General features: G+C 40.4%; 1 protein-coding gene and 1 pseudogene across 1 annotated transcript in view; one reads left to right on the forward strand and one right to left on the reverse strand.

Moving 5' to 3' along the window:
- LOC118595286 (cation channel sperm-associated protein subunit beta-like) overlaps window positions 1–27,723 on the reverse strand; it is a 139,116-nt gene extending 111,393 nt beyond the window's left edge. The window contains exons 1-4 of the mRNA XM_036205647.1: window positions 27,645–27,723; window positions 22,117–22,205; window positions 15,478–15,618; window positions 8,110–8,170 (exon numbers count right to left, since the gene is read on the reverse strand). Coding sequence (XP_036061540.1) covers window positions 8,110–8,170; window positions 15,478–15,618; window positions 22,117–22,205; window positions 27,645–27,723 — 370 coding nt within the window. The remainder of the gene's footprint in view (window positions 1–8,109; window positions 8,171–15,477; window positions 15,619–22,116; window positions 22,206–27,644) is intronic.
- On the forward strand, window positions 8,973–13,149 carry LOC118595611 (annotated as a pseudogene).
- Window positions 27,724–27,959: the final 236 nt, after the last annotated feature.

The raw sequence follows: 27,959 nt of genomic DNA on the forward strand, positions 1-27,959 counted from the left end.
AAAGTACCTGTCAAAGAAAAGTACAGGACCTGAGGGCGGCAGTAATGAATTTGACTAAACACGTAAGGAAGGATTGACATCATTTCTTATCAAACCAGTGCCCATAAATGAAGCAGAAGAAATATTTCTAAACACTTTGTACAAGGTCAGTATCACCCTGATACCAAATCAGATAAGGGCTGACCATAAAGAGAAAATGCCAAGTCAACATTCCTCATGAACCTTAAGGTAACATATCCTCAAACAAGTACCAGGAGCTGAAGAGATTGCTCAGTGGTTAAAAGCACTGGCTGTTCTTCTAGAGGATCCAGGTTCAGCTGGCAGCAACCCGCAGGGCCACCACAGCGACCTGAACCTCCAGTTCCAGTGTTTCAAACATTCTATGCAGGCCTATGTGAGCTCTATACCCAGGTGGTACATATACATACATGTAGACAAAACACTCACATAAAATAAGAGTAGATAAATCTTTAAAAATACTAGAAAATGCAAGTCACTAGCACAGTAAAATGATCATTCATCATTGGATTTATCCCAGAGTTTCAACGATAGTTCAATAACAAGAAAACAAATAAATTTTAAGATGGGCAGTTCTCAGAAGACATGTAAATGTCCAGCTAGTATACAAAACATTACTAATCTCCATGGAAATATGATTCAAAACCATGACATGATATCATTTTATGAATAATAGAATGTCCATTACCCCAAAGACAAAAGATAATAAATGCTGGTAAGGATGTAGGGAAGTAGTAACCCTTCAACATGTGTTATAGGCATGTAAATTAATGTAGCCATCAGGGAAAACAGTGTGAATACCTCTCAAAATATTGAAAATAATCCAGGCCTGGAGAGATGGCTCAGTGGTAAAGAGCACTGACTGCTCTACCAGAGGACCTGGGTTCAATTCCCAGCACCCACATGGCAGCTCACCACTGTCTGTAACTCCAGTTCCAGGGAATCTGAGACCCTCACATAGACATACATGCTAGCAAAACACTAGTGCACATGAAATAAAAATGAGTAAACAATAAATAAAATCTTAAAAAAATAATCCATCACTCTTACCACTGGGTATGTAGCCAAAGGCAGTGAGATCAATGTGTCTGCTGGCATCTCATTTTTGTAGCACTATTCACCATAATTAGAACAGTTACCCAAAATGTCCATTTTCATTGGCATGAATACCAAAAATGTAGTATACTCACACTCATATGAATACTATGAAATCTTATTATTTGAGACAACATGGATGAATTTAGAGAACATTATATTAGGTGAAATAACCCAGGCACACTCATTTATATGTAGAATGTAAAGAAGTTGCTTTTATAGGACAGAACTGAATGGTGGTTCCCAGAGTCTTGGGTGGTTAAGTTGCTAGGGAGAGATGGGAGGTTGTCATGGGCACATAATTATACTATTATATTATAGATAGGAGGATGGAAAGGGCCAGAATATGAAGACAAACAGAGACAGAAATAAATGAGATATTGTTTATCCTTGGGAGAGATGATAGGTAGTGAGGAGAGAAGACTTGGTGATGACTACTGATGGCCATAGAGTTTCTGCCCTTGGTGTGATCTAAAATTGAACTAAAAGATAATTGTGCAGTAAAGATGTTTTAAAAATAAAATACTGCCGGGTGTATTTGGCACATGCCTTTAATCCCAGCACTCTGGAGGCAGAGGCAGGAAGATCTCTGTGTCTTTGAACCCAAATTCCAGGTCAATATGAGCTTCATAGTTAGACACAGTTTCAAAATAAAATAAAATATGAAGGGCTAATATTTCACTAAGGATAAAATCCCTGAAATGTATTGAATAAGAGTAGATGGTAATTAGTTATAATATATAGTATAACATTTAAAAAATGACTACCTAAAAAACGGGACCCTAGGAAAGACCCAAGGATCACCCAATGACAGAGAAATGGATGAGATCTACATGAACAACCTGGACGATAGTGGGAGTAATGAAGGGCAAGATTTGAGGGAAAGAAAGCTTAGGGGAGCAGGAGATCAAGAACAGAAAGGGAGAATGAGGAATAACAGACCATGATAAATGAAGACCACATGAGAACAGGAATAGGCAGAGTGCTGGAGAGGTCCCCAAAAATCCACAATGATACATCCTCTGTAGACTGCTGGCAATGGTCGAGAGAAAGCCTGGACAGTCACCCAAAGTTCCTCTGCAACATTGGGACATCCATCTTTTGCCTACATGCTTAGAATACCTGACAGATTTTTTTTTTTTTTTTTTTTTTTTTGTGAAGCAGGAAATTTTTTAAGGACTATCCTATCTTGTCTTCACAAAGTTCAGTAGTAGCCTTCTTTTGTGTCCTGCTTGTCCAATTTGGACAGCAAACTGTCAGCAGTCAAGGCTAAGGTAGTTTCATGCCCAATGGATAACTCTGCCACAATAAAAGTAAACTTCATATGGAGGTTCTTTGATGCCCATCATCCTTTTTTGAAGTAGATTGGTGATTTGAGGAGCAGATGTATCTCATTGTCATAAAAAGCCTATTGTTCTTAAAGCATTTTAAATGCCATATTCTCTAGGTCACTGAAGTGTTTGAAGACCATCTATCTATTTAAAATATATCTATCTCTGTTAGGCCTTGAAAACATACCTAACATTACAGGTTTGACTATTATAGATAGTTAACTAGTAAAATGGGTTTTTAATTACCCTAATAGTTTATAATAATAGCTTTCAAGGACTAGAAGTTTACATTACATTGGTAAATGAGCTGCATAGGTATAACACCTTAAACAAAAGTAGAAACACACACACATACATTTGTAATAAAAATAAATTTTTATCTATATACAAAAATATCTTAAATAAGAGTAGAAACATATGTAAGAGCATGTTCTGACAAAAATAACCTTAAGTTTGTATCAATACACAAAAATCCATAAAATCTAAAAAATTTGAGATTAGTAGTTGTTTTCTTTAGTTTGAAAGTAGATTCAATAGTCCACCCTTACCCTTTTATCTATAATTTCTATATCACCTCTTTTTCTTTTCAGAACTAGATCTCTGAATCTAATTTACTTTGTTCAGCTTCTTTTCCTGACCCTGACCAGTAACAATTTTTAATCAGTTCTCATAAACAATGAAAAACATCTATAATCCACCAAAAAACCACCCACCTCACCTCTTTGGAATATGGGCATTGTATTCTTAAAATTACTTCTTGCTGCCTGAGGATGATAGTTTTTTAAGGGGACTCTGAGAAAATGGAGATAATGGTCAAGTCCTGGGAAAACTAGCTGTATTACTTTTTTTGTTGTTTAGTCTCTGTGTGATAGGAAAGTGTAGAGCTGATCTGAACTCTTGGCTGGAATAGTCTGTGAGGCTGGACCATCTCGGCTAGCAGCTTTGAAGCTGTTCTGGATGCAGAATTTTGAGAAAACTGCTACTGAGGCATTCTGAGAAGCTGGATCATCTGGGCTACTTACTTTTATTGGTGTAAAGTCCTTTTTTATTCTGAAAACACACAAACTTTTTTTCACTTTTTCTTTTTTTTTTCTTTGGTTTTTCAAGACAGGGTTTCTCTTTGTAACAGTTCTGGCAGTCCTAGAACTCATTTTATAGATGAGGCTGGCCTTGAACTCAGAGATCTGCCTGCTTCTGTCTCCTTAAGTACTTGGAACAAAGGCATGTGCTACAACTACCCAGCAGCACACAAATATTTAAAGGAGATATATATACACACACACATATATCTGTATTAATACAAGTATGGAATGTACAGTGTGCACAAGTCAGCTAAAGATGATTTTTTATGTTTGAGCAGGTAAAAGGCATTTGTTAACTTTATAAGTTTGTTTGTACCATATAACCAAACTGTAATATAAATCTCTATCCATGCCATATAAGAGGCTGCCATGTAATTAATAAGTCATGATGACTCTGTAGCAAACAAAATTTATCATGTTTCATCCAGTCTCAGAGCTGTTCCCACGCTGAGGGATCAGCAGACATGCCACCTGTCTTGTAGTCTTTTCTGTCTTCCTTTCCCATGTCTGCAGTCAAGATCTTCAGGAGGTCTCCCTTGGTCAAATCTGGTCTCTATTAATGCACAGCCTTTCGCTTCCTGTGGAAACAAAGGCATAACCTCTCCCCTAACACAACGTATTTCTTTACTTCCATCCTGAAGCTGAAACATTTCTAAAACATATAGGCTGGTTTAATCCAGAAGTCCTTCCCATAATCCCATGTCTCTCAGCAGCTGTCATTTGCTCATCAACATTCAAAAAAATCCCAAGTCAACAAAGTACCATGAAGGATCCAGATGCTCTGTGTATTTCCCATCATTATGTGGCTTATTTTTTATATTACTTTACACTTTCTTTAAAAATTTTACTTTATTATTTTAAAACTATTTTTCTATGATTGTTTATACTCATTTTCTTTTCTTTCTTCAGCATCTAAGCATGTTTTTAAGCATACTGTTCCTTTTTAGAAGTTTGCTGTGTCTGGACCTGGCTTTACTAAGTGCCTGCATCATAATCTGACCACACGAGACAGATCTTAAACTCTTATGTCAGCTGCTGAGTGACTCAGCTTAGCACATGGCACTGGTGCATAGGGATGGTGGCTGGCTCCAGACTTCAGGCCGCAGACGGGAATCTATGTATGCTGCTGAGTACTGGCCCACCAGAGAGGCTGCAGGACTAGGAATCCACATCTGCCCCCTTGTCCAGAACTTTTCTTAGCTTTTTCAGGCCCTATATTTGGATATTCAAACCCCACGTTAGGTGTCATATATAACAAGTTTTCTCTGTTCCACCAGCCAGCTCCAAAATAATGTCATGGAGATTTCTTATTAATTATGAAAGCTCAGCCTATATAGCTTAGGCTTGTTCTTAACTAGGGTTATAACTTAAATTAGCCCATTTATATTAATTTATGTTCTATCACATGGCATTACCTCTCTTCCATCTTGTACCTCCTGTTGCCCTTCTGTGTATCTTGGCTTCTCCTGCCCCTAGATTCCTCCTCTTCCATTCTCTCCCAAGAAATCCCACCTATACCACCTGCCAAGCTATTGGCCATCCAACTCTTCATTAAACCAATCACAGCAATATATCTTTACACAGTGTACAAATATCCCAAAACAACTTGAAGGAATAAAACTGGATCTGATCCAAAGCTTCCTCCCTGAGGACTAGCCATCACAGTAATGGAAGGAGTTATGCAAACTGCCAAGAGAGAAACCCAATCAGTAGTCCTACCAAGTTGTGATGCCTGTAAATCACAACAGCGACCAGCACAGCAAGCTATCCCTAGAGTGGCACTTGTATCTTGGTAGTAGCTAACAGCTGACTAATTGGACTAAAAGCTCACACAGTAGGGAAATAACGCTGGGTATTGTGCACTTAGCTAATTACCTGTGGCTAATGAAGCCATGGAATCTAGAGGAGGATCTATTATTACTATTTTTCCAAATTACTATAATCTCTAACTGCATTCTTTTCTCCTCCTCCTCCTCCTTCTTCTCCTTCCTCTTCCTCTTCTTCTCTTCCTCTTACTCCTAATTCCTCCCCTTCCTCCTCACACAGACAGATTTCTCAGTGTAACAGCTCTGACTGTCCTAGAACTCTTTTTGCAGACTAGACTGGCCTCAATTCACAGAGATCTGCCTGCCCAAGCCTCCTTAGTGCTGAGATTCAAGGTGTGTGCCACCATGCCTGACAGAATTCTAACTGCATTCTTAATCCCTTTCCCTATAGCTACAGATACATGTAGCTCTTCCCTCTTATCGAAGAGGCTTCTTTTTGCAGCAAAGACGATTAGAGAAAGCCATAATTGGTCAAAATGTAGAGAACAACAGACCATGGGGTCCGGTGGGATGGTCTTTCTGTACACTGTGAATATGTGTTGTTACCATTGGTTAATAAAGAGCTGTTTTGGCCTATGGCAACACTGGATACAGCCAGGTGGGAAATCCAAGAAAGATGCAGGGAGAAGAAAGGTGGAGTCAGAGAGACACTGAGTGTTTCCAGGAGAACAAGATGAAATGGAACACTGGTAAAGTCACAAGACATATGGCAATACCCAGATTAATAGAATTGGGTAAATATAAGATGAAAGAGCTAGATAGCTATAGGCCTGGGCCATAGACCAAACAGTCTGTAATTAGTATAAGCCTCTGTGTGTTTACTTGGAACCAAGTAGCTACAGGACACAGGAAAACTTCTGGCTGCACATAGAGTGCCCAGCTACATGTGTAACACAACCCCTACACCTAAGGCTCAGAGAACATGTGGAACCACTGGTGTGGTGGTAGAAAGATTGTGAGAGCTAGTGAGGACCAGGATGTTACTTGCAAGATTGCATCTCCTATATGACAGGAAAGATGCACTCATAAAATCTCAAATATATGGTTGCTAAAACAAATCTGAATATGGTGATATTTTATTTGTACTGTAATGTGAATTTATTTGTATGTTAATAAAGTTGCCTTGGGATCAGAGCAAGCCATAGCAGAAGCTGGGCAGTGGTGGTGCACACCTTTAATCCTAGCACTTGGGAAGCAGAGCTAGGTGGAGCTCTGTGTGTTCAAGGATACAGCCAGCATGGAGACACACACCTTTAATCTCAATACCAACCATAGAAGACCTGGAGGTCTTTACAGATAGGCAGTGACGAGGAGGTCATGTGGTTGGGTTTACAACCAATGAGAAGGCAGAACAGAAAGTCTATAAAAAGGACAAACACACAGAAGTAGGTCTCTTGCTGAGGGAAGGACAGTGAGTGAAGGGGTATAGCTCTTAACTATTGCTCTGACCTCTTGGCTTTTAACTCTGCAATTGGCCCTGTGTTTCTTATTTAACAAGATGGTTACATCTACAAACAGCACCAGTCCACATCACAACTTTTGAAGGGAGAATTATGTTCCATCCCTAGATGAATGGCTATAGGCAATTATGATGGCTGAAGCAGGGAGATGTTGAAATAAAAAAATAAATATTTCTTATTTTCTATAGGCAAAATTAATTCAGTATTTATTTTGCATTTATCATAATAATCCCACCATTTTTCACATATGGGAGTATGTCCCACAACTGAAAAGGTATTAATTTGGTCCACTAGCTTAATATTCCCAATTCCTGGAATTTGATACTCCTCCTCTTCTCCCTCTGGGTATTTACAGCAGTGTGTGATGTTATGCTTCCACACACCACTTATGAGTAGATTCCATAACAAAATAATATATCACATATTACATCCTGTAACATTTTCAGATTAATTCCACTTCAATAAAATATATCAAGGCCCAATTTCCCCAGCATTACAATTTCCATCTAGAAAATGGGTTTGTTTTAAATAAAGGATGGTATAAAAACACATACTGCTATAAAATACAAACATGTTAGTCCAATCAACTTGTAAGACTGCCAGAGAAAATGCCCAGTTAAATTTGAATTTTAGATAAACCACAAATAATTATTAGTATGTCCCACATAATTATATGAGGCATTTATATGATGTTGTATGGAACATTCCTCCAAATTATAATGTTCTGTCCAAATTAAAACATTTCCTCCAGAGGGCAAGCCTTGGCTCACCAGTTTCAGTAGGTAAACCAAAGGGTACAAATCCAGAACAGAATTGTGGAAGATTCTTGCATGCCTCCACCCAACTGTGTAAGGGCGAGTAACAGTTGCAGAGGGTAGAGACTGACTAGACATCCCAGGAAAGAGAGATGTCCCGACTGTGGAGCTACAGCAAGCTTGTAGAAATCTACAGAGCTGTAGGTTTGGGGAGTCACAACCCAAGTTAGGGTGAGCTTTCTGGTGATGCATACACACTTGAGTTATCCCTGTTCCTCATGAGGAACCCCTCATAACATGCTTAGGAAGCCCCTGAAAAAACTTAGTGGTTCCCCAAAATGGACGCTGGTATAATAGTTACTTCAGTCTGCTGCTGGCTCCCTTTCTGGGCTGAGTAGACACGTGTGTTGCGTCTCCCCAGGAAATGTCTGTCAACAACACATGAGATAAGGTGTAATTTATTACATGAAGTCAATGCTTTTATTTGCTGAATGTGGCAATACAGACCCATGAGTACATGAATTACTTCAGATCCCTCTTACCTGTGTTTACTGTGATGCTTTCTCTAGGAATATCAATGAACCAGAGAGCCCGATTGTTGAACTTGAAGAAAGAAGAAATCAGCATGCATTATTTTACAACATTAATAACAACATTTATTTTGGCATATCCTGCCCAATAATTTAAAAATAAAATTAGTCAAAAATATCCAAATGTATATACATATGCCCACTTATAGATAAAGTGTTTTCAATAGCAAATTTCGCTCTTAGGGATTTTCCCCTTGTTACAATCACATATGAGTGAAGACACACACACACACACACACACACACACACACATTCAAGGGTATTTTGCATCATTGTTTGTAATAGCATATTGTTAGCCATGCTAGTAAGATATATATATATATATACACATACATACACACACATACATATATATGTCTCTCTCTGTGTATATATTTATATGTATATATACATATATGTACACACACACACACACACACACACACACACACACACACACACATATATATATTCACATGTTAGAACAGCCTAGGAAGCACAAAGCTGAATCATTACAGAGTCAAGGCATGGGGCTAGCAAAACATTTGGAAATTTAAGATGGAAATTCCAGAAACAGGAGAACATTAAGAATGGGGAGACTTGAATCCCCAGGGGAGTCTTTGCCTTGAGAGATGGGAATGGGGGGTGGGCTGGGGGGAAGGCAGGGGTGGGTGCGAGGAGGGAGGACAGGGGAATCCATGACTGATATGTAAAATTTAAATAAATTATAAAATAAAATTTAAAAACTGGTTCCTATACATGCAAAATACACAAAGAAGTTTTCACTAAAAAAAAAAAAAAAAAGAATAGGGAGCTTTAAAATTCACATCAAAAACATGTCTAAATCCTCCTGCTACACCAGTGTGGAAAATGCTCCCAGAACAGCTTTTAAAAGAAAAGTAAGAGGGTTGGGGAGCCAGGCCAGAGCCATGACAGGTTTCTGATAGCCCTTTCAGGGACCAGGCTTTAGTTTTGGTTTAATGAAATTAAACAAGCAGTTCTCAGGAAGACCAAAACTCAGGAGCAACCAATCAACAGGCACCCCACAGCCTTCTGCTAGCTAAAGATGGCTCTCCCTACTCTGTTGCTAACCACTAGAGCCTAAAGTCCTTAACCTCTAGAGCCACCCACTAATCATCCCCCAGACTAATCTCTCCTCCCAGAAACTCCCTTAGCCTGCCTAAAAGGAGCTGGCAAGCTGCTCTTGGTTTCACCCATTGCCATTTTGTCAGATGGTCAGCCCCATACACGTTGGTAATTTTAATAAATGCTCTTGTGAGTGGTGGTCTTTTATGAGAATTCTCATGGACCCTAAGAAAAAGCAGTAGAAGCAAAAAACAAAAAAACCTAGCAGGATATTAACCATCAGAACTACAGGTATGACAGTATGCAGTTTTTTCTTTTTTCTTTTCTTTCTTTCCTTTTCTTGCTTTCTTTTTTTTTTTTTTTTTTTACCAAGGACATTTTTAGACTAACAGTAAAAATAGCATTTCTTAGAAGAATGAACCAGAATGCAGAGTTGCCATATGCTATCTATCATGTCCAGTTTTCAACCAAAACAATGACAATAGAGAAAAAAGGCAAATGTAACTGATTGAGAAGGCCAGCCAGATATTGTGACAGCCTGCCCTAATAACTCAGTTAAGAACTAGGTCTCAGTTCCTGCTTCTTGGAACTGAGGAGGCAGTTTCTGAGCAAGAGCCATGAACAAAGGACAATCAATCTTCATCACCTCTGACAGCAGGAATGAGGGAGACAGTATATACCAGGTCTGAGCCAGTCCCAACAGTCAACACATACTAGGCAAGCCAGCCTCTGCAGTCAATAGCTCAAGGTAATAACGAAATAAGGACAAAGCCTGGGACTCATCCAGTCTTGCCCCCAAATGGAAAAGATGTAGCCTTAACCAGGCTGTAACTAGCCCTAGCCCATTAGAACATATACTATGATTGCCACTTGTGTAAGCCAATAATATCTGAGATGACCTAGCTGCCCAAGGACTCCACTTGGTTGTGCTTATAAGAAGCCTGGGAGCTTCTCTTGTGGTCATTGCCATTTTGCTTTTGAGTAGGATGAATGGCCCCAGCATGCTGGAAAATAAATGGTCTTGCTGATTGCATATGTGGATGGTGGTCTTTTGTGGGAGTTCTCTGGACCCTAACACTGATATTATGGGGGCAAATATAGAGTCAGTTGGCTCAGTTTGGCTAACAGGTAATGGATTGTAGGGAAAAAGGGCTAGTTAAAGAAACCCACCTTCACCCTGGAGCCCAGAACCAGTGAAAGAAACATACCCTAGATCTGAGATCCTAGCCAATGAAAAAACACTTTATCCCTGAACCCAGGACCAAAGAAGCATGCCTTGATTCTGAAACCAGTACCATAGAAACACATTTTGTCCCTAGAATCACAGCCAGTGAAAGAAATATGCTGAACGTAATCATCTGAAGTATCAGGTTCAACAGCTACAAGGCTCGCTGCTACAGGCCCAGGGAAGTAGCCTGCCTGGATCTATAAACATAGAATCAAAAGATACTCTCCAATCTCTGATGTAAAAGAATTAGTCCCTGGTAGAAGAGAATGAAAATTTAAGACATGTTCTGAGTGAGAGAGCTGGTCAGAGAATGCAGATGTTGGAAAGGATCATTGCTACAGAATAAGCAAATGAGAAAATTAACACCAAGCTACAAGATCTCAGGCATCATGCAGCCTATAAACTGGATCTTCAAAGGCTAATGGAGACATTGGAAGACCAGGATTTAGTAGAAAATGCAGAGCTAATTAGCAGTCTGCAACAAGTTATTATTTGTCTATCGGATGAAACCATTGCTTTTCTAGCTGCAGACACAGAATCAGCAATGGAACTAGATGGTCAAGTTGACATCAGTCCAGAGACTAGTATGTCTTCAGATGCATTCACCATACAGCACACTCTATATCAAGCTAAGATGTCTATGGAACTTGCTGAGTTGAATAAAGCTCTTACACTGAAAGAGGCCCTATTTAGGAAGATAACTTTCAGTGGTGGCCAACAACAGCCTGTTCAGTGCCAGTATGAGGCTAACATCAAAAGTCTAGAATCAGAAGTCAGCAGTCTGCAGAAGGAAAAGGAACAATTGCTTCTGGAACATCAGGCGCCCAAGAAGGATGTCAACCAAGCCAAGTTGAATGAGCATCACAACAAATGTCTACACGAGCTGGAGGCTCAAGTAGCTGATTTGAAGAAGAAATTAAATGAACAGTCCAAGCTTCTGAAACTGAAAGAGTCCACCGTGAAGACTGTCTCCAAACTGACTCTGGAGATACAGATGATGAAAACCCAGCGAGTACAGTTAATGCATCAGATGAAGGAATATGCTGAGAAGTCTAGACAGTGGAAGAAACAGAAGGACAAAGAAGTAATCCAGTTAAAAGAACAAGACCGTAAAAGGCGATACGAGCTGCTCAGACTTGAAAGAGACTTCCAGAAACAGTCCAATGTGCTCAGGTGGAAAACTGAAGAGGTAGCAGGTACCAACCAGTGCCTGGAGGATGCCCTCCAAAAGCAACGGGAAGTTGTAGATAAACGGAAAGAAACCCAGAGCCGTGGAACAGAAGGCACAGAAGGATGAGTGAAGAACTGGCTTAGAGATGAAACTGAAGTTATGGTCAGTACTGAGGAAGTCAAACACCATCTGAATGACCTTCTTGAAGAGCGGAAGATCCTAGCCCTGGATGTGGGTCATCTTAAAGAAAACAAGGAACCTGGGGAGAACCCACCCCCTAAGCTCCAGAAGAGCACATTCACTAGTGATGAATATGTTATGTGGTCATGCTTCAGAGCCAGAGGATTCTATTACAAAGCAGATTAAAAGGCTAGAGTCTGAAATGGAACTCAGGAGTGCTCAGATTACTGACCTACAGCAAAAGCTCCTGAATGCAGAAAGTGAAGACAGGTCAAAACGACACTGGGAGACTATCACTACTATTCTGGAAGCCAAATGTGCCCTAAAATATTTAGTTGGAAAGCTGGTCTCCTGTAAACTATGGGTCAGTCATCAAGCTTGAAAGTAACCTGAAACAGAGCCAGGCTGGCTATTCTAAAATGCAGAAGATACTGGTTGAGGGGCAGAGTCATTTTGTGGTAGAGACAGAATGGAAAGCTGAGTTGCTCAAGGTAGGGCAAATGAACCAAGAGAAGGTACTCTACTTTCTCAGTCAGCTGCAGCAAAGCCAAAGAGCAGAGAAGCAGCTGGAGGTGTCGATCAGTGGAAAGGAGCAGAGGCTGCTGAACACACTACAGAGTCAGGAGGAACAGTTTAGGAAAATGCAAGAACTGTGTGAAAAAAAAAGCAGCAGCTTCTCCAAGAGAATGAAGCCATCAGACAGAAACTTAGCATCCTTTAAAGTACCAAAGGCCCGAAATCTCATCTTCCTAAGGATGACCTTCAGTCTCCAGATTCTTCCTTTGACTACATCCCACATCGACCCAAACCATCCCCTGTTGGAGACAAGTTCCTGGAACAGAGCATAGACATTGAGTATCTAAGATATCTTTCAGAGCATTCTGCAAATGAGTCTGAAGATGGTGACGCCAATGATGAGGAGTGGAAACCAAGGAAACTGGCTAAAGTGTCCAGGAAGAACATCCAAGGGTGTTCCTGCAGAGGATGGTGTAGGAACAAACACTATGGGTGCAGGAAACAAAGGTTGGACTGCAGTGTGACCTGTGGCTGTGACCTCAGGAAGTGCTGGAATCACCAGCAAGAACAAGATAGCTTGGGCACTATTGAGTGGAACCAGGATTCTGAAAGCTCCTTCAAACTGGAGGATCATACAGAGGTGACCCCAGGACTGAGCTTCTTCAACCCTGTCTGTGCCACTCCCAATACCAAGATCCTAAAAGAGATGAGCGATATGGATCAGGTTCTGTTAAGGAAGACTGCTATTGCTGTTTCCTTAGATCTCCCAGACATGAAACACAGGCCAACAGAATCCCAAGAAAATAAAGCCCCTGGGAAGAGGAAGGAGGAGGAGGAGGAGGAGGAGGAGGAGGAGGAGGAGGAGGAGGAGGAGGAGGAGGAGGAGGAGGAGGAAGAAGAAGAAGAAGAAGAAGAAGAAGAAGAAGAAGAAGAAGAAGAAGAAGAAGAAGAAGAAGAAGAAGAAGAAGAAGAAGAAGAAGAAATGAACTCTGGCCAGCAATAGCAGCTTCTCAATGCTGTCTGCTCACATAGATGGGGGCTGATGTCCTCTCTTGAAACTGCCTCAGCTTGGAGGAGAAGTCTGTTCCAGATGGAGGCCTGGGTTCAACTCCTTCACCCCACCTCAGGAATTGGGCTGAGATCATTCCTGTCCTGACTGTGTCTGTAATTTAAAAGTTTTAACAGGACCCACACATTGTTTTCATTTTTCAATGTTAAATAAATCAACCATAGCTATTACAAAAATGAGTCTTATGCATTGTAGTATACAAAATGGATGACAAAGTTTTCAATGTGCAAAAAGGAAAGCAAAAGCTATAGAATTCTGGAACAAAGATCAGGTAGACCTGTAAGCTTTTGGATCAGGAGATGAGTTTTCTACACATGACACAAAATGCACAAGTAACAAAACTTTTAACTTTTAGAGTAGAAAAAACTATTTGCAAATCACCTATCTTATAAGCGAGCTGTACCTGGAATATATAAATAACTGTGATAATTTATCAATGTAAACAGAAACCCCATTAACAGTGGGCAAGGAATTGGAATAACCACTTCCCCTAAGAAGAATTTCAAGTGATGAATATGCCCAAGAAGTGATAGACAGCATTAAATACATACAAATCAAAACCATGATGAAGTAGCATTTTATATATTCTTGGAGATTATAGTAACCATTGGTGAGGATGTAGACAAATTGTGACCAAGTAGTCAGGAGTAGGAAAAGAAAAGAGTACTACTACCTTGGAAAACAGTAGTTCCTTACCATAAAACCCAACAATTCCATTCCTGGATATGTATCCCAAATAAATGAAAACCTATTTTGACAAAAAGAACCCTGTACACAGAAGCAGCAGTTATAAGAGACACAGATAGAAAGAAGTCCAATATTCACCTTCTGATGGATAAACAAAATGTGCTATGTCAACAGTAGAGTATTACTTACCCATAGAAAGAACAAAACATTGACATTTCCCATGCTGTGTATGGAACTTGAGCACACTATGAAAATACTACCAATACTAAGTATTGTATTTTATTTACATGGGCTATGAAGAATTAGAAAATCTATGGATAGGGTGAGAGAACATGAGCAGAATAGTGGTTGCTCAGGGCTGAAAACTGGAGGAATTGTGAGGAGTGACTGTTAATGACTTCATGTTGTCTTTCAAGATGACAAAATGTTCTGGAATTATATACTAGAGAGCCTGTACAACTCTAAATACACTAAAAACCAATGAACTATAGACTATATAGACTTTCAATGGGTGAGTTGAATGGTATGTGGATTTATCTTGATAAACTGGTTTAAAATTAAGGTACAATTTTTATGGATGGTGAGGATCAACACTAGCTCACTGCCATTTGACTGCCACTGAAAATGCTGGAAGAAATTGAAGCCAGCAGAAATGATGTCAGATCTTCAGAAGCAACAGAAATATTAGTGACTTCAAATGCATTTCTTCTAAGTGATTTAGTTTTAAAGGGGGTGCAGAGAAAGGATTTTGCTCTGTATTCCAGGATGGCCTTCAACTTACAGCAACCCTCATGTCTCTACCTCTTGAGTGCTGGAATTATAGACATGTGCCATTATCATCATCACCATCACCACCATCATCATTTTCTTTTTTAATGTGTTCTAAGTACTTGAAAAATATATGACTTCTTAATTAACAACTTATACTGTATTTGTAGGCAGGTTTTTCTGTCCTGCCTGCCAGTTCCCAAAACCACACAGAGACTTCATATTATCAAGCTAGCTTAGCTGATAGCTTAGGCTTGTTTCTAACTAGTTTTTATAATTTAAATTAACCCATATGTTTTAGTGTATGTTCTTTTAGTTTGATAACCTTTATTTTGTAAAGCCCATTCTGCTTGCTCTGCATCCCTGACATCTCCTTGCAACTCTAGCCTTCTCTTCCCAGCATTCTCTCTGCCCCCAAATCCTGCCAAGCTATAGACATTTAGCTTTTTATTAAACCAGTTACAGTGACATATCTTCACATAGTGTAAGTGAATATTCCATAACATGAATTATTGTATTTAAAACATCTGTAGAGATACAACATTACTTAATTTCCAACTTGTAAAAAGACAACCAATAAGTGAGAATATGCTTCTTCTCATTAACATAACATAGTATAAAATAAAGCATAATTACCAGAGATAAGTTAAACTGGAAGTAATCTTGGTATGTACTGTTGGAGATGATCAGTTTGGGAGCAAGGCCTCCTGATGTAAATACACTCAAAAGTGCCCTTGAAGTATCTTGGTTTTTACTTCGGAAGAAACAGTAGACTTTCTTTAGGAAAGAAAGAAATACAACAAGTAATGAGAATTTGATATGGAGAAGCATATTACATTATTATTGAGGATAAGTTTGTGAAAAATAATTGCTGATAAAAATTTCTATCTTTAATAATTACCATCTCCAGTGAGGAAAACATATTTTTATAAGCATGTCCTTGGAACTCAGTAACCTATCTGGTGTCCTAAGTTTTTGGAATTCACCCTCATGAGAGTGTTTTAGTCATAAAAATGGTAAGTTAATATTTTTCATAACCATAAAATGAAAACCAACTAGTATCACATGTAGAAAATATGATTTTATTAAAAGTATTGTTTTGTGACTAAATTGAAAAGGATTTAAATTTATCGTCAACTTCCTAGTTTTAAAAGGGACATGGAGAGCAGGCAGAGATGGACATACACATGCCTTCCCTGGGCAGGAAGAAGAAATTACAGGCCTGAGAGATGTCATTAGGACTGAGGGGGCAGAGATGGGGATACACACACACACACACACACACACACACACACACACACACACACCTGCCTAAGGTGATTTGCCCTAGGCAGGGAGAGATAACTACAGGCTCACACAGTGCCTTGCAGTGCCAGGCAGTTGAGCACTGGTGAGCAAACACATGGTGGAATATGGGAGAGAGAGAGAGACAGAGAGAGAGAGAGGCTGAATGGTTCCTGTCCTGTGGAGAGACACAGATGTGTAGAGCTGAAGATGATGAGGAACAGGATACTGTATGAGGCCTGCTTACCACCCGGGGCCACAGTGGTATTGGGTCATGGACTGCTGCCAATGACTATGTCTGCGTTCGTGGCCCTACGCCAGCCAGTCTATGTTAATATCTATAACACCTGTTACTACCAAAGGCTCTGAGGATGCCCAAGGTCTGGGACACCACCACATATGGCCACATTGGTGTCTGAGGGCCATGCCACAGCAGAAGCCATTCCAATCTGCATGGCTTGGGCTGCCATCTGGAGCCATGGAGACAGGTGAGGGCCATCTTTGCGTCTGTAGACCTACCACAGCAAAGGTCTGTGTTGATATCCAAGGAACCTGCTACCTTCGAAGTTCATGTGGATGCCTGGGGTCTAGGCCCCCACCTGGGGCCATTTTGTTATCTGAGGGCCACCTTGCCACCAGATTGATGCAGATCTTAGTGGCCTGTGAAGCCACCTGGGGCTATGGTGGCATCCAGTCCTGGGTTTCTGTCTAGGACTTTATGTAGGTCTGTGGTCCTACTCCAACTGGGGTCTGTGTTGATATCCATGGCCTACATTGTCCCCAAAGGCCACAAGGATCCCCAGCTTCTGGGCTGTCACCTGTGACCTTGTTGGGGTCCAAGGGCTGTGTTGCTGCTGAGGCCATGTGAACCTGAGTGGACTGTGCTGCCACCAGTGGCCATGTTGTCATTTGGGCCTGAGCTGCTGCTGGGGGCCATGTCTGGGTCCATGGTCCTATTGCAGCCAGGGTCTGCATTGATGTTCATGGCTCTGGTTACCAAAAAAGGCAGTACAGATACCTGGGGTCTAGGCCAACACCTGAGGCTATGTGCTTGCCTGTGGGTCATGCTGCCACCAGCGCCATACAGATTAGGTTGGCCTTTGCTGCCACTGGGGACAGTGTTGATGTATGGGCCCAAGATATGGGAGGGGTCATGTAATCCTACAGCAGCTAGGGTCTATGTTGAGGTCACTGAAGGCTATGCTATCACCTGTGGTCTGAGGTGACACATGGGGCCATGTTGGAGTGGGGGGACCAGGCTGAGACCAGGTTCATGCCAATCTGAGAGGCCTGCACTGCTTACCCAGGGCCATGGTAACATCCAGGCCTAAGTTGGGGCTGATGGCATATCTGGCTCCATGGTTCTGCTGCAGCTGGGGTCTGTGTTGAGGTCTCTTGCCTCTGTTACCACAGGGGTCCATGAGAAGTATAGGGAAAAGGGCTGGCAAAAGAAACCCACCCTGACCCTAGAGCCCAGAACTAGGGAAAGATGGCTCAGACAAGGCCAGTGGAAAAATACAGTTTGGCTCAAATCAGAGCCATCTCTGATTCTGGCCAAGTGACTTGTGAAACCAACAAATCACAGAGCAAGATAGTAGAATCCTGACCTTGGTGCCTAGGACCAGGGAAAGAAACATAGCCTGGGTTTGGGACCTGAGCCAGAGAAATAAATGAACCAAGGAAACATGCCCTGACTTTGAAACCAGTACCAAAGAAATAATCTTGGCCCCTAAAATCAGAGTCAGTGAAAGAAATGTGCCCTGCCCTTAGAGGTAGTGTCAAAAAGCCAAGAAAGGCCACTGAAAGAAACTCAGTTTGGCCCTGTAATCAGGGTCATCTCTGTCCCTAGCCCATAAAACTGGCCAATCCCTGGGCAGAAAAAACTAACCAATCATTGGATGACTCCACCCCTAAGACATCCTATATAAACTGCCCTGCCTGATCAGTTGTGGCTTCTCTCCACCCTGGTAGAGGCAGATACTCTCCTGGACTCCTCTTACCCAAATAAATCTCTTTCTCAAAAGAGTTTTGGGTGTGAAGACCTTTATTCACTTGCATAGAAACGTCCCATAGTGGACTGAGAAATGGGAAGCTGAAGAGAAGATCCTTGATGAGATGTCCCTCAGTGGACAGAGCAAAAAGAGAGCGCACCGGGTGGTGGTGGTGGGCGGCAGCGGTGGGGGTGACGACAGCAGCGGTGCACGCCTTTAATCCCAGCACTTGGGAGGCAGAGCCAGGTGGATCTTTGTGAGTTCGAGGCCAGCCAGGTCTACAAAGCGAGCTCCAGGAAAGGCGCAAAGCTACACAGAGAAACCCTGTCTCGAAAAAACAAAGAGAGAGAGAGAGAGAGAGAGAGAGAGAGAGAGAGAGAGAGAGAGAGAGAGAGAAAGCTGAAAAAGTAACACTTTTCTCTGTATCTGGAGGAGACTTGCAATTTCTTAGGCTAGAGAAGAAGAGGAAGCTCCCTTAGGTAGGGGCTGAGCAAAGCTCAGCTATAGCAGCTTTCCAGGAGAGGAGCAGGATTGCTATATTCTGCAGGGAGACTATCCCCCATCACACCAGGTGTAGCCTGACTCCTGAATAGTCAGGATCCCCTTCCCTGCAGAGATCCTGGCAGCTCCAGGCCTGACTTTCCCAAACAGTCAGGATCCCCTTCCCTGTGGAAGCAGTTCCAGGTGTGACTCTCCTGAGCAGTCAGAAAATGTCCTTCCAGGGTTGGGCTGCTTCTTTGCAGCTCCAGGTGTCCAGGACACCTCCATGGCAGAGGTGTCCAGGATAGCTCACCCTCCAGGGTTGGGCTGTCTCCTTATAGCTCCAGCCACAAGAACTGTCCTAAGCAGCTCAAGGTGTTGCCTGACTCCCAGGTAGGCAGGATACCTTTCTCCAGAGTTGCAAAACTCACATTTTAGTTTCAAAACCTGGGACCAAACCCACAGAGTTACCACAGATTTACTTATAAGAATCATGTGTTGAAACCTGTGTTGAAGTACAAGGGCCCATGCTGAGCTTAGGGACTTTGATTACCCTGGCAGTGGAAAGATGGCCCCACCCCTAATAGGAAAGCCTGGTCCCTACTTCCCCTGACACATACACACTTGGGAAAGTTGGTCCCACTCATCTCCATGGGTGTAGGAGAGCTAGCTCTCCTCCAAAGCTGTGGAGGGTGGTCCTAGCAGTTTAGTCAGAATAAACCCAGCTACCACCCAGTCACACATGCAGGGCTTTGAGTGGACACTCCCCAACATCTACCCCATGTATAATCCCCTGGAGCATGGGAATGGACTAGTCCTATGGAACCATAACTGCAGGATATCTGAGAGGAGTTTCAGTGAGAGTCCAGTATTGATGGAGTATCAGAAGCCAGAGGCCTTGAACCTGAGCAACAACACATTGCACAATTAACATTTGCAAGTAAAGCTGTTTGGATAAAAGGGCATGAAACACAGCAGGTAACAAGGCCACCAAGACAAATGAAGAGTTGATGGAGAGGTGGGAAAGATGGAGAAACGAAGTGGAGTTTGTTTCCTTTTTTTTGTTTTTTAATTAATATTCTTATTTTCATTTTTATTTTATTTTTATATTTTTATTTTATTTATTTACTATTTTTTAATCTTATCATTTCTTCTTTAGTTTTTCTTTAGGGGGAGACACTACAAAGGTGAAGGGCAAATACCGAGGAACTAAGAAATAAATAGAACTGGGGTGCATGATGTGAAATTCCCAAAGAATCAATAAAAAAAGCGCGTTAATAAAAAATTTTAAAAAGGGATGTGGCAATGTCACATCATGAATGCTGAATTTTACTGACAACCTGAGACAGTCACTGAGATTTGTCTCTTGTCTCTCCTACTAATTGAGAATACTTTGTCTGGGACTGGCAAGATGGTGTGGCAGTTAGAAGCACTTGCTCCTCATGCAGAAAATTTGGGTTCCGTCCACAGCACACACATGGAGGTCCACAACAGTTTGTCACTACAGTAATAGGAACCAAAACACTCTCTTCTGACCTCTTAAGCACCAGGCATGTACATTATACACATACATACATGCAGTGAAAACATGCATGCACAGAAAATGAAATAAGTGAATCTTAATTGAAAAGAATACTTTTGGAGCTTCTTAAGTTTCAAGTTCTCTTCCTTAAAAATGGGGAGACGGCTCAGAGGTACACACCTATAATTATACTACTCAGAAGGCCGAGGCAGAAGAATACGCAATTCCAGGCTATTCCAAGCTAAGTGGAAGACCCTGTCTTCCTGCCTAAATAATGAAAATAAAGGGGAAGGCATTGACAACAACATTAAAAATATCTACCATATGTTGGGCAGAGTAGAAGGTGTTAGGGATATGGAGGAGAATAAGCTGACATAATCCCTGCCACTTTAGAATTCACAGTCTAGTGGGGGTTGTCAGGCAGACAAACTGGTTAGATGGAGTAGTGGGTGAAGTTATAGATAGATAAAGGGAAAGACAGACCAAGAGAGTAAATACAGCATCAATCATAGAATAAAACAGTGAAGGGGGAGTGGGAACACAGGTGTTGGGGAAGTACATCTGATTTAAATTTTTAATTACATTTTTATTTGTGTGTGTGTGTGTGTGTGTGTGTGTGTGTGTACGTGTGTGTGTGTGTGTGTGTGTGTGTGTGTGTACGTATGCATCTATGAGCGCCTCTGCCACAGCATGCATGTGGAAGTCAGAGGACAATTTGTGGCTGTCAGTTCTGTCTACCATATAGGATCTATTAATCAAACCCAGGTCATCAGGCTTGGTGGCAACTGCCTTTACTTACTAGATATCTTACTGATCTGGTCTGGAAAGTCCTATTTTTAATAGAGTCATCAGAGCAAAAGATTTCCCTCAGAAAAGGCCATGCAAGAAAATAAGCTTCACAATGAACACAGAACACTTTGATTGTACATGCAAACACTTTAAAGATTAAAGATGATTTAAAACAATGCCAAGGTGACATGTAGTTCACTTTAACTATGTAAAAAATGGGCTAGAATACTAATTTTAAAACTAAAAATGGAAACTGGAGATGGCTCAGTGGTTAAGAGCCTTGCTGCTCTTCCACAGGACTTTTGATCAATTCCTAGATCCCACATTGTGGCTGACAGCTCTATAATTCCAACAGATTCAAAGCCCTCTTCTGGCCTGCTTGGGCATCATGCATGCATGTATATACGTGCACCTATGTAGGTGTATTTCTGACATGCTACTTCTGTCAAACTTCAAAAGAACAAATTGGTTCCATATCAGTTGAAGATTGTCACAGGTGGTCTAGAAAGGGGAGGTAGGCATCATTTATTAACAACGCTCACATAGCATGGCTACCCAGGATGCTCAATGACTAAATGAAATATACTACCCTATCTGTAGTGATATTTTAATTGTGCTAAAGTGTGATTTTATTTGTATGTTAATAAATAAAGTTTGCCTGGAGATCAGAGTTCACATAACAAGCCATAAGCAGAAATCTGGTGGTGGTAGCACACATTCTTAATCCAATCACATGGCAGGCAGAGTTTCTGTGTGGTCAATGACACAGTCAAGCATGAGCCTTTAATCCCAGTACCGATCATAGAGACCTGGAGGTTTGTATAGACAGGCAGTGACATGGAAGTCATGTGGCTGGGCATAGAGCCAATGAGAAAGCAGAATAGATAGGCAATAAAAACACAGGTTACACAGGAAGAAGCTCTGTCTGGGGAAGCAATGGGGATGATGTGGTAAGATAAGGTAGTCATGGCTTTTTGCTAGTTCTCTGATCTCTTTGGCTATTACCTCTGTATTTGGTTCTGTATTACTTATTTAATAAGACTGTTTAGAATTTCATCTATACCTATCCAACTACAGACACAATTCCATAGAATCTTACCTTCCTGTCTGGACAATAGAAGGCATGTGAGAGACTACAGTGTCATTGCATTTATATCTGGCCTTAAAAGGGCCCAAAGGGCTATAATACATACAGTTAGTGGACTTTACCAAACTGTCCATGGACAGAAACAACTTGATTATTTGATTGTCTGTGGAGACCTCTTCACTGGAACAAGCAAAGTGGTTCTCCTTCTCACCTAAACAACAACAACAACAACAAACAGGTCAAGATAGAAGGACTCACATGAAAAGTACCACATTTTTAAACTAATAAAACAGTTTCTTCTTCTTCTCCTCCTTCCCTTTCCCTTCCCTTCCCCTTTCCTTCTCCTTCCCTCCCCTTCTCTTCCCTTCCCTTCCCTTCCCTTTTCTTCCCTTCTTCCCTTCCCTTCCCTTCCCTTCCCTTCCCTTCCCTTCCCTTCCCTTCCCTTCCCTTCCCTTCCCTTCCCTTCCCTTCCCTTCCCTTCCCTTCCCTTCTTCCCTTCCCTTCCCTTCCCTTCCCTTCCCTTCCCTTCCCTTCCCTTCCCTTCCCTAAGGCAGGTGGATCAATAGTCAGAAGCCATCTTAGATTCTATCTAAATTACCCTTCCATCCTCCACAAAACAGAATTGTAATTTTGAACTCACTGTGTTTAGAGAAAACCCAAACTGTGCACTTTTTTTCTTCTTAAAGATATGCTATTAGGAGTCATAAAAGGAGGGGTTGGCTAAAGCATTAAAATATAGTGCAGGGTATGCTAGACCATGATGTCAAGAGCACAGAAGGTGACAAAAACTAGTTTGTGACTCTCCAGTTCCTCACTCTTGTTGTAAGCATAAGATGATTAAAAACTGGAGCAGAGAAAGTTTTGGTGCTTTTGAGACAGGATTTCATAATTTTGTCCTGGATAGTCTTAAACTTGCTATGTTGACCAGGATGTACTCAAAATAACTGCCATCTTCCTATCTTCACCTACTGAGTGCTGGAATTGCAGATTTATACCATCACACCAGGCTAGATTTTGCTCTCATAGAGAGCTACTGGCAGGAAGAGGTTGGAAGGAGGATTCTTTCATCTTACCTTGGAGAAAAGAGGTTGTAATGGGTACAGTGGAAAATGTAACATGTAACCCTATAGTTTGAAACACAGGCTTGGACTCCTACTTAGCAAAAGAACAGGGTTGATTAGTCTGACAGGACAAAGCATGGCACTGTGAGGAAGACAATTATTTTAAGAGCCTTGTTATGGAATATTCCTTGACACTGTGTGAAGATGTGTCACAGTGGTTGTTCTAATAAAAAGCTAAGTGGCCAATAGCTAGGCAGCAGGTATAGCAGGGATTTCTGGACAGAGAGCTCTGGGAAGAAGAAAGGCAGAGTCTCCAGCCAGGTGGAGAAGAAGCAGGATGGGCAGTACAGAGTAAAGGTAATCGAGTCATGTAAAAGAATGTAGTTTAAAAGATATGGCTTAATATAAATTATAAGAACTAGTTAGGACAAGCCTAAGCTAAGGGAGAGCTTACATAATTAATAATAAGTCTCTGTGGGTTTTTTTTTTTTTGTGAGCTGGTGGCACACAAAAATCTGTTTACATATGATGTCCAAAATCTGACCAAGTATATCTGCATAAGGTCTAAGAACCACCACCCCCCCCAAAAAAAAACAAAAACAAAAACAAAAACAAAACAAAACAAAAAACCCAAACCAAACCCAAACCAAAAAAAAACTTTGAGTCAAATTCAGCATCTTGGTGACACAGTCATCTTGGTGACACAGTCTCTTGGATAGGCATGGAGACTGCCTGCAAGTTGGAGTTGGCCACCAGTGCCATGCACCATGCACTAAGGTGAACCATGCCAAGTGACAGACAGACATAGCAGTTTAAAATTCATCTCATGTGATCAGAGAATACTATAGATGCTTAATAAAACCAGGTACAGACACAGAAACCCCCTAAAAAGTTACAATATATTTTAAAATGTGCTTAGATGCTGAAAAGAGAAATGAAAATGGGTATAGACAGTTGTAGAAAAAACAGTTTAAAATAATAAAGTCTTTAAAAAGAGAATATAATAATATATAAGAAAAAGCCACGTAAAGATGGGAAATACACAAGGTATATGGCTCCTGTATGGTGTTTTATTGACTTTAAATTTTTGAATGCTAAGGAACAGAGAATGACAGCTGCTGAGAGACACTGGACTGTGGAAGGGACTGCTGAAGTAAGCCGACCTAGACACTTTAGGCATGCCTTAACTTTGAAATGGAAGTTTTGGAATCATAGCTGGACCTCAGCAGAAAGAATTTCAAGATATGGGTGAATATATCTTAGGAACCAATGAAAGAATACGTGACTAGTAGGGCTATGGAACTGCTTTTGTCCTTGTTGGAAATACTGTAGGTAGGGCATAGTACAGTAGGGTGGAAGGGGTATGAAGGACCCTGTCAAACAACTACAGATCAAGGGTAAGCTTTACATCTCCTGGATCTGGATGGTACAGTTGTGTTGTGGTCATCTAAGGGCCTGCTAGGTAAGGCCTGGGGCATTTCATGGCTTCTCCCTCCTTCCCTACAGTGCGAAGCATAAAGGTTTGAAGTTTAATGCCAGAAAGTGAAATGGATGTGAAGCACTAAACAGAGGAGGAAAGGCACAATGCAGGCTTCTTGCAGCATGGTCCAACTAGGAGGGGAAAAGCCTCTATTACAGAACAGAGCTTTCTTTGGACTGTTCCATCAGGTTGAAGACTGTAGTCCCAACTACTAGAACGCAAACCATGTTTTCATTGCTTGGAAAAGGATTAGATTGTTTAAAAAAATAAAAACAGCAAAACATTCCCAGGGAGGACCTGAATATTAGAACAGAATTAGAATAAAACTCAGGATTAGATTTTAGTAAGAACTAAGAATAAATTTACTCTATACTGCATATTGTTTAGACAACATAAATGTTTCAATGCTGTTCCTGAATTTGTCTATGTCAGACTATTAGGGTAAGCATGGCAAGTGCAGCATAAAGTGTGATTGAGAGTTATGTTAAGCAGTTTTCAAAGGACTTTCAGATCATACATTTATCTCATTATCTGTCTTTGAAAGTGCTCCAAAACTTATTTTTAAGCTATAATATAATTCTAAAGTCCAAACTTTTTCTCTGCTAAAAAACTAACAAAAAACCTCACTGATTATACTTTGTGAAAAAATGTGGAAAAAGAGAAGGAAAACAAACAAAAAGCCCTAGCTGTGTGGAATGACATACTTTGAGCCATCCACAGGGTTTACATGCCATGTTACAACATCCCCACAATATTTTATGACACCTGTACCACTTTAAGAAGCAACCAAGATTTGGGACATTGGGCTCACAGGTCATATATCTGACAGTAAGTCAGACTAGAGAAAGGTCTGTCCTTTATCTCTTCTCCCAGACAACCTTTCAACAACCAGGTCTCTTTTCACTGCCTTGCATTAAACCTACACCCAAGCCTGTCCACAATGCTCACAGATTCTTTTGACTTCTGTATTTTGCTCAGATTTTAACTCAATTTGAGAGCTTCTTCAATAAAAGCTATTTCCCATTTGTCTCAATGAAATGAACTGATAGCACTTGACTTTGGTATCATTTTGTGAGTTAAATGTCACATCAACACGCTCTTTGGATGTTGGGTTATAAAAGATGAGTCAGGGGAAGTCATGAAAAAAATGTAGCCAGAGACCGACTCAAATTCCAGTTCTGTGTGCCTTTGCCTGAAGGATTCTTCTGTCTAGAAACTCTTAAGAGATAGAGTTGCTAGATTTTAACACTAGGATCGTAACGATAATATTTAAGTGTCACTAGAAAAGATGGAACCAGAGATGTGGCATCTTTAACATTTTTAGACATCACAAAAGTGTAGTTACTGAGGGTGTGTCTGCTCCAAATAGAATAAGGAGACACTCTGGACATACTTGGAGAACAGTGTCATTTATTATATGCACTCATTGTTCTGCTCACAGTAATACAGATATAGCAATTAAGATGCAACCAGAAGCAACAAAACTCCTCCCATCACCATACTGCTGCTGGAAGAGATCAGAACATGCTACCCTGCACATAAGCCACGTTACCCCTGAGATGATTTCAAGCTAAAAGAAACCAAATTTCCCCCACCAACAGCAAAAGAGTTGATACTGAGTCTGCTCAGATGTATTAAAAGTGTTTGTCTTCCAACATTTCCCTCCTATATATTTCTTAACAGACTTCCTCTGTTCATCATCCCCAAACCCTTTTTCTTCTCTTGTCCTCTCTCCCCAACTTGTTACTTTTCGTTGATAATGGTACATTAACCCATGGGTTTAACCACTTCTTTAGAATCTCACTTCTTTCTACAAAGACCTCAATGGCACATAGAATATTGAAATCAAATGAAATTTACATGCATTTTCTCCTGTTTGTCTGTCTTTCATTAGATCACAAACATCAGCCATAGAATCTAACAGGATAGGATAAAAGTGTTTCTCACCCTATTCTGCCATATTGATCCAAACTATAGCTGTAGTATGTTACTCTTCCACCTACTTAATTAGATTTACATAAGAACTAAGAATAAGTTTACTTTATACTGCATATTGTTTGTACAACATAATTGTTTCAGTGTTATTATTAAATTTGTCTATGTAAGCATATCAGTGTAAATAGCCTCCTGATGATAATATTTTGAAATCAGTATTTCTTTGCCTTATGTGCAAGCACCTCCATGAAATGCACCAGCTCAGTCTTTCAGGATAGTTTGATTGTGTTCCTTCTTTCTCATCATATTGAACTATGCACTGTTCCCTCACATATTCTGCAATTTACTACCTCCAAACTATTTATCATGTGTCCTAATACTGCCTTTGAAACATACTCTTTCTCATATGTGCATATGCAAATTTTACCCACTTTAAAGACCTGAACAGACTGTTCACTCTTATATAAAGCCAGCCTTAAGAACTTGCTTTTCCACAGCCAGATACAATCATTCTTTTCTCTGACACCTCTCCTTCTGTGACTCTCCAATGTTGGCTTATATCCATAGATATGTCAGAAATTCCCTACTACAATGTCTGGAACTAAAAATTGGAGCAATTCATATCTCATCAAATTCTGCAACACATTTTGAATAGAAAGACTGAATTCATCTATCTATCCATTTATTAAACACCACTGTATTCTAGCAAGCATTCTAGGATGCAGAAAGATGTCAAAAATGTGTACACAACGGAAGTAGATTTTTTTTCCTTAACAAAACTTTTCTGTTCTTAAAATTTTGTGAACTAATTCTATCCACATATTTTTTTCAGGAAAATTTCCTTTTACTTTGATAGTCTGAGAATTTATACAACAAGGAAAAAATTTTGTGTCTATCCAAATAATAAAGTATTTTCCATGATTAATCTGTGGTTAATGGTGAACATTCTATGACTTGGAAGTGACAATGTGTTATTTAAAAAGTTTGAATATACAACTTGGTAATAATGGGTTCACAATGACATTATTAGACACCCAGGCCAGAGCAAATAAGTAATACATGAAAACAATGGAAAAATACTGTCAAGAAAAAATATTAAATAGACAATATTTGAACTGTAAATGAGGAAAGGTTATAAATAAAACTCTTGCAAAGGAGACAGTCTGATACTTACGTTTATTATATACAGTTCCTGATGAAAATTCAAACACATTCAAAAGTAAAATCATAACATATATAAGTGGTGATTCCATCTGTTGGAATAAATATAAGTTATTTCTATTCAGTTACTCTGAAAACATTATTTTGTGCTTTTAGATATGAAAACAACTACACAGAGGTGAAGAAAATACCCCGTCAAGTTAATAATATTATTTATCATGGGATAAAAGCAGATGATAAAGACATTTGAACACTTGGTCCTTAATTGATGGCACTGTTTAAGAGGTTTCCAATTTTGGAGTTTTATGGTTTTGTGTATCTGTATATG

Source organism: Onychomys torridus, chromosome 14 (genome assembly GCF_903995425.1).
Source record: "Onychomys torridus chromosome 14, mOncTor1.1, whole genome shotgun sequence".
In the NCBI taxonomy this organism is placed as follows: Eukaryota; Metazoa; Chordata; class Mammalia; order Rodentia; family Cricetidae; genus Onychomys; species Onychomys torridus.